The following is a 7,393-nucleotide window of genomic DNA, read 5'->3' as shown; positions in this document are numbered from 1 at the left end:
GGCAAGATTATCTCTCAAAGTGTTAGATTCTACAGGAAAACAATAAAAAACAAGGAAGATGAAAATACTTATCTCAGAAGATTATTCTAAATGAGATGATACTCTGTTTATAAAGCCTAGCCTCTAGCAGTAGTCTGTCATTGTGAATTATCACCTCATTTTCCCACTGTACCCCACTTTTCTTCATTTCTTTCTCTGTATGTAGTTAGATTGCAGTTTCCCCTACTCACATTAGTATAGCAAGAAATTACATTGATACAGGGAACACTTAGTCATTGAAGTGGGAATAGCATTTTGAACAGTATGAAGAAAATTCCAGAAGCACTGAGTGACTACTACCAGGATACCGTGTCTAGGGAATCTTTCTTGAAGAGGTGAGTAGAGCTTTTACTAGCACTGGGAGGTTCGTTCTTAGCAGAGAGGAAGGAGGAGAGCTGGCCTGAAGGAGAGAGTGGAGGAAGAATTACCACAGAATTTACTCAGGTTCATTACACACGACTTGTTTTTCAGATTCAGAATCCATTCCTCAGACCACGCTGGCCATGCACAACCTGAGCAGCTCCAACACAGGTGACTTCACCCTTCTGGGCATCCCCGGCCTGGAGCAGTACCACGTCTGGATCAGCATCCCCTTCTGCTTTGTCTATCTTGTGGCCACTGGGGGCAACAGTATCCTTCTCTACCTCATTGCTGTGGAGCGGAGTCTTCAGGCACCCATGTTCTTTTTCCTTTCCATGCTAGCCGTGACGGATCTGATCTTGTCTACCACGTGTGTCCCCAAAACCCTTACCATCTTCTGGCGTGGTCCCCAGAACATCAGTTTTCCTGGTTGCCTCACCCAGTTATTCTTTCTGCACTACAGCTTTGTCCTGGACTCGGCTATACTCCTGGCCATGGCGTTTGACCGCTATGTGGCCATCTGCTCCCCTCTGAGATACACCACGATTCTGACCCCTGGGACCACTGTCAAAATTGTCGTGGGAATTTCCTTCAGAAGTTTCTGTGTTATAGTTCCATGTGTTTTCCTTGCAAATCGTTTACCCTTCTGCAGGACACGCATCATCCCGCACACATACTGTGAGCACATAGGTGTTGCCCGGCTCGCCTGTGCGGACATCTCCATCAACATCTGGTATGGCTTTTGTGTTCCCATCATGACGGTCATCTCAGATGTGATTCTCATTGCTGTCTCCTACACCCTCATCCTCTGTGCGGTCTTCCGCCTCCCGTCCCGGGATGCCCGCCACAAGGCCCTTGGCACCTGTGGTTCCCATGTCTGTGTCATCCTCATGTTCTATATACCAGCATTCTTCTCCATCCTTGCCCATCGCTTTGGCCATAATGTCCCTCGTACCTTTCACATCCTCTTTGCCAACCTCTATGTAGTTATCCCACCCGCACTCAATCCTATTGTCTATGGAGTAAAGACCAAGCAGATCCGGGACAAAGTCATTCTTCTGCTCTTTCCCCAGGGGTCTCAGTGATATAGGCCTGAAGTCTGGGAGGGTAGGTTAGAGACTGACTCTGTAGCCAAGGGTCCAGAGAAGGGACAGAGGAAAAAATTCGTTCTTAATCAGAGATGTGGTTTGCCTTCTTTGTTATTTTAGGCAGAAGCTACTCAGGTATTTCCATTGCATAAATAAATAAATAAATCTGAGTATAGGAAATAGTATACAAGAGTATATTTATTTCTAGAAATGAAAATTTGGCAATTCCGTCTGATTGTCCTAAGGCAATTACAAAACTGTTACTGAAAACAATAAAAAGATCAGCATCTCTTTGTTGTGATAAACGTGTGTCTAAGGAATCCAAATAATTTTTTTTTTCAGATTTATACTTTTTAGGAGTTTATATGTCACTGAAGATCAAGGCATTTCTATTGTGATGTCTCTGAGGTTTTGGACTTTTAATTTGCTTACTCCAATTCATTTCTAGACAGCATCAAGCATGGGTCGTGACTTGTCATAGGTGTATAAGGAATGTTTATCACTTAAATGAATGGCAAATCATCGTGAAATTTAAGTTAAGAGTGCAGGCATTTATTTTGGACAAAGGAAGAAGATAATCAGGAACCCAAAGCTCATTTTGCACTCAAGCTAGGAAAAGCCAAATGAGATGTGAGTGGTCAGAGTCCCCGAAGAATAAACATAAGTTGATACTAACTTCCTAGGGCCAATGAAAAGGAAAAGTATGTACAGACTAAGATGTGGGATTGAAACCTGGGCAGCTGGAAGAACTGGTGGTCCAAGTCTTCTCTTCCTTCTCATATCTCAAAGGAGATGTCATCCAACGCTAACCATGTGTCTTTATTTGCATGATTCCTTCTCTCTTCAAACCCAACATGTCTATAATTGGGTCAGAGGGAGTCACTCAGTCACTAAATTCATCAAGGATTAACAATTTTTGGTGTTTGTCAGGTGTCAACGATAGTTGATGTCTGCTTTTCTCCCAGATCTAAGATGCCTGCAATACCTATGGCTTCTTTCTATATAGTGAAAGTGCTCACACTCCCCCTGTGTCCCCATAGTGGTTTGAACACTCCTCACTTTCCTCTGAATGGAAACACCAGAGTTCTATATGGTCTCTCTAACTCCACTGCTTTCCCACCCCATTTACATGGGATTAGAGTCACCATCCTACAGTAACTCTCAACTAGAATTATAATAAGAAAGACTTTTTTAGTGGACGCAGAGACCTTAGTTTGACTGTATGTTCTTTTCCCGTGTGACAACTGTCACATATTATTTTTTTCCAAAATTATTTGTTGTATTTTGAACACCATAAATAAAAATACTATGGAGTATAAATAGATGAGCCAGTGGAGGACGGCCAGGTCCTGTGGGACTGGAATCATTCCAACTTCATTCTAGGAGGAGGACACTGCAGCCTGCAGAGTGATTTTTCCAAGGCACCCAGCAAGGCAGTCATGAAATCAGAGCTAGACTAGAACCTGCCAATTCCCAGTTCAGAGGTTTTCCAGCTTGAAATAACCTCACCAAAAAACAACTCCAGAGGGAAGAAAAAATATGTAGGACTATCAGAGCCTGTTTGTCCTGTTTTGGTGACATCTAATTGTCTTAAGTTAAGCCCATACTACTAAATGAGGGGTCTGTTCTATGTACCAGTTTGCTAAATGTGCTCACGAATATCAGAAGATGTGACTCCTTATTGTCTTCTGTTATTTCCATCCTGCTGAGAACATGGATTAGCCAAGAGCTGATAAAGGAATCTAAATAAATAGATCCTGAGCTAATTTATAAGCACATACTCATTTCATCCTGGTAGGAGCTCAAACTCGTGGTCGTTCCCAACACATAGGAATGGCTCCCATGAAAGCTTAATGACCTAGAAAAAGCAACACAGGCAAGGATCGTCTCCTGCACTGTGTCCCTTACCTTCTCCCACCCACCATCTTTGGCCCAGTGATCTGTTATTACATTTCTACCGTTCTTCTCCAATGGGGTTCATTTATTTCTGTGACTTACGGCCTCTTTGCTGGTAACTCAACATCCTCGAGTTCGTATATGATCTTCCTGGTGAATCCTGGTGTTCGCATTCCTACCTAAGAGGGCCAGTATTAGGATTAAACGAATAATGCAGATTGTAATATACTGATCTAATGTTAGCTGTTAGGTTGATATTCTACTACTGACCAGTGCCTCCTGGGTTCTGGGAGGAGAATCTCATCAGCCTGTTTACCTCTGAGCTCATCGTTGTCATTTAAAATCCCTCCTCCCCTGGAGGGTATTATGCTAAGTGAAATAAGTCAGTCAGAGAGAGACAAATATCATAGGATTTCACTTATATGTGGAATTTAAGAAAGAAAAGAGATGGACACAGAGTAAGGGAAGGAAAAATAAAATAAGATGAAAGTAGAGAGGGAGGCAAACCATAGGGAGGAGAAACTTTAGGACCTGACTGAGGTTTGCTGGAGGGGTGGGATGGGTTAATTGAGTGATGGGGATTAAGGAGGGCACTTGATGTAATGAGCACTGGGTGTTATATGCAAATGATGAATCACTAAACTGTACCCCTAAACTAATACTGCAGTATATGTTAACTAAATTGATTTTAAATAAATAATTAAAATAAAATAAAATCCCCCTCTACTTTAGTGTTTATGGAAGTTGAAAACAGGTTAAGCCTGGTGTTTCTCTTCTCTCAAGGTCAAATCTGATGCCCCCAGCTGCCAACGGTTCTTTGTGATGAGACTGGCTGCAAACATTCTGTTCCAGGGTCAGACCATGGATTACATTCCATGGTCTGGCAGGATGTAAAAGAGAATAGTTATGCAAATATCAGCATTAGCTTGTCACATATAAGTTGTCTTATCCTATATCTTTTTCTTTTTGCAAATTCCTCATCGTTTATATTAGTTATGGGATATTAAAACCATTTCATTAGAGGAATTTCCATCCTCAGAATTTAGAGCTATATCCTACAAATAGTAGGGATTCATGAATGTGTCTCTAAACCCTGTCTTCCAGAATTTCCACATGTCACCATTGTTTAGGTGTTTGGGATTCCATTTGTTGTGTCTTCGATTTTAGTGCTACTCCCTCCATCATCCTGTTTACCCCCACGTTAGCCCAACATTTGCACAGTGTACCTAGACCTGATTGTGCACATGTGCTCCATTTTATAAGTCAATGACAACTAGATATAGTTATTGTGTTCAGGATAATAATGTAGGCATAAAAACGAGTGATGGAATGGATTTATAATATCTCTCTTCGAAGAAAGAAGGCAGTTGGAGATTTAATGCCTTGCACCTGTCATTCTGAACCTATAATATTAAAATAATTGTGCAATGATTTGTAGGTCGTAATTTCAGTTTAGTATTGTTCACAAAGTATAGGTTATAGGAAACAAAATGCATAGAAATTGGCACTACCGAAATGTATATAATACCACCCATGCTTCTTACAATTAGAAAGCTTCTAGGTTGGCAAAAGGAATATATCACCTACATAGATACTTTGCTCAGCTAATCTTACGCACTGCAATGAGTGGCATGGGATATTAGGGAAGCACGAAGGAAGCATACCCAACCATTCCTCAGAGGCAAGGACAGCTTTCTAGCAAAGTTCATTTCTGTGATGGTCTAGAAGAACACAAGATCCTCAAGATTAAGGGGAACAGGACCTACCAGCCGGAAGGGATTGCCTGAGCCTAAGTGAGAAATCATGTGTTTAAAAAATCTGTTGTCTGATCTGTAGGCTGATGGAGGAATCATTCATAGTGATGATGGCATTGCCCAGGGGATTTGTAGGGGTTGGGCAGTGAGAAGTAGGAGGATTCATGAACTGTCTTTGGTAGATTTAGGAAGCTGGTTGGAAGAGCAGTAGATGAGGCTTGTAAACTATCTCATAACTTGATGCTGTTGTCGACATTCAAAAGTTAATAATTTATCACACATTCTTTACTTCCTCTTGAGGGGTAATTGAGCATAGGCATAAGAGTCAGACAAATTGATATACAAATATAAGCATTATTCCCAGTAAAGCCAAACTCAAGAATATGATATGAGTGTGTATTCATGCCTCCTTCTTATTATTTTTTTTTAAACTTTTTTTTTTTAAGATTTTATTTATTTATTCATCAGAGATAGAGACAGCCAGGGAGAGGGGGAACACAAGCAGGGGGAGTGGGAGAGGAAGAAGCAGGCTCCCAGCAGAGGAGCCCGATGTGGGGCTCGATCCCATAACGCCGGGATCACGCCCTGAGCCGAAGGCAGACGCTTAACCGCTGTGCCACCCAGGCGCCCCATCCTTCTTATTATTTTACTTCCAAGTGTAAACGTGGGAGGACACATCCAAGAGTGAGTCAAGATCCACCAAACCATCACCATAGTTCATTCTTCTGCTAAGAATACCACTGAATCACCAAGGTGGGTAAACTTGTATAGGAACATATATAGAAGCCTCTAGAAAAGGTCTTCTCAAACTATCAATGAGCAAGGAGGAGTTTGTTTGTTTTTTTTAATTTCCAAAAACTATATATTAAGGTTTTTGGAGAATAAAATAAATTCCTAGAAAAATAAAACTTTAAATAACCATGTCACACACAATCTCATATCTATGATTGTACGCAAAGGCATAAAATGCATTAAATTAGGTTTTACTGGATTAAGGATGGGAAACAAATGAAGGACTTGCAGAAATAGACATACTGTTTCTTAAAAGTGTCCATAGTTGCATTTACTGTAGAGAATTTATATTACATAATGAAATAAATATACTTTGCCAGCTTTAGTTGTTCTGTGAGTTGGCTTCTGTATCCCTAACTACTCCCTTGTACATGTGATGTGATGTGGTCCTTGTAAAATGGGCAGCCTGCCTGGCACGGACTCCCACGAACAGCAGTGCAGGGTGGATTCCTCACTTAGATCTCTTGGGAATAAATCGTCATGTTTGCAGAGTGGATTTGCTCTTTCTGTCTGCAGGTCGTATCTCGACAACTGCACTCACATGTCCAGTTCCAATGTATCCACACATATTCCACAAGGGAAAGGTTGGACATGAGAAGAGGTTATTGGACTATTCTAGAATATTAAAACACAGGATAACAATATTATAAAGATTTTGTTGTTTTTTGGTAAACTGCAAGTTTCTTCTGTGACAGTATAAACACAACAGAACTCATTTGAGTTAGGTCTAAAAACAAATATGAAGTGTGGGAGACATATTTTGAAATATCTGGTATTACCACATCCTCTTATACCCCAATAAGTGGAAGCCTGGTCATTTTCGAGAAAGGGGAGAGTTGTGAAACTACTAATGTGTACTATAAGTTTCCACTAGCTACCAGATGTCAGTCCAGCAGGCATCTGAGAGAGCCAGAGTGTGTCCTCAAGCTGACTCTGCAAGCCACGCGCCCTTGAGCAATGTTGCGTCATTCTCCCGAGCTCAGGCACCCTGCTGGTGCTCCACACTTTCTGCTCTAGTCTTCACACCACCTCCTGGGGGAAGGTCTACGATTTGTCATTGTAGAAGGAAAAACACTGGGTCAGAAGAGTAAGACCCTTGCTCCAGTCTGGGTAGTAGTGGAACATATTCAACCCCATGTCTGCCCGATTCAACAACACAGGCTCTTCCCACCACGCTGCTTTGTCTGTATGTCAGGTTAAGGGGCAGAAACAATGCTAAATAATGAGGACTGTCCATGTCTAGAGGGAAGTTGGGTTTGTTATTTGTGGAGCGTGAAGCACGTCTCCATCTGAGTGTGCTGCGCCCCAGACAGGGGTTCTGCAGAGACCTCCTTGCTCAGTGTCTTCCTTTCCTGGGATCTGAGTGCGTCAGGCATGGAAACCTGGGGGGACCGGGGAGTCAGCAGAGATGACTGCAGACCTCTGCTAATCCCTCATTAACAGTGCACAGCTGTGACTCATGGG

General features: G+C 41.9%; 1 protein-coding gene across 1 annotated transcript; it reads left to right on the top strand.

The window, feature by feature from the left end:
• The first annotated feature begins 527 nt into the window (after nucleotides 1-527).
• On the top strand, nucleotides 528-1,484 carry LOC117803557 (olfactory receptor 52H1-like). Its single transcript, XM_034667722.1, has one exon. The coding sequence runs from the start codon at nucleotides 543-545 to the stop codon at nucleotides 1,482-1,484; it is 942 nt and encodes a 313-aa protein (XP_034523613.1). The 5' UTR covers nucleotides 528-542.
• Nucleotides 1,485-7,393: the final 5,909 nt, after the last annotated feature.

This window comes from Ailuropoda melanoleuca, chromosome 8 (assembly GCF_002007445.2).
Source record: "Ailuropoda melanoleuca isolate Jingjing chromosome 8, ASM200744v2, whole genome shotgun sequence".
Lineage (NCBI taxonomy): Eukaryota > Metazoa > Chordata > Mammalia > Carnivora > Ursidae > Ailuropoda > Ailuropoda melanoleuca.
This window is presented reverse-complemented; position numbering and strand designations above follow the sequence as displayed.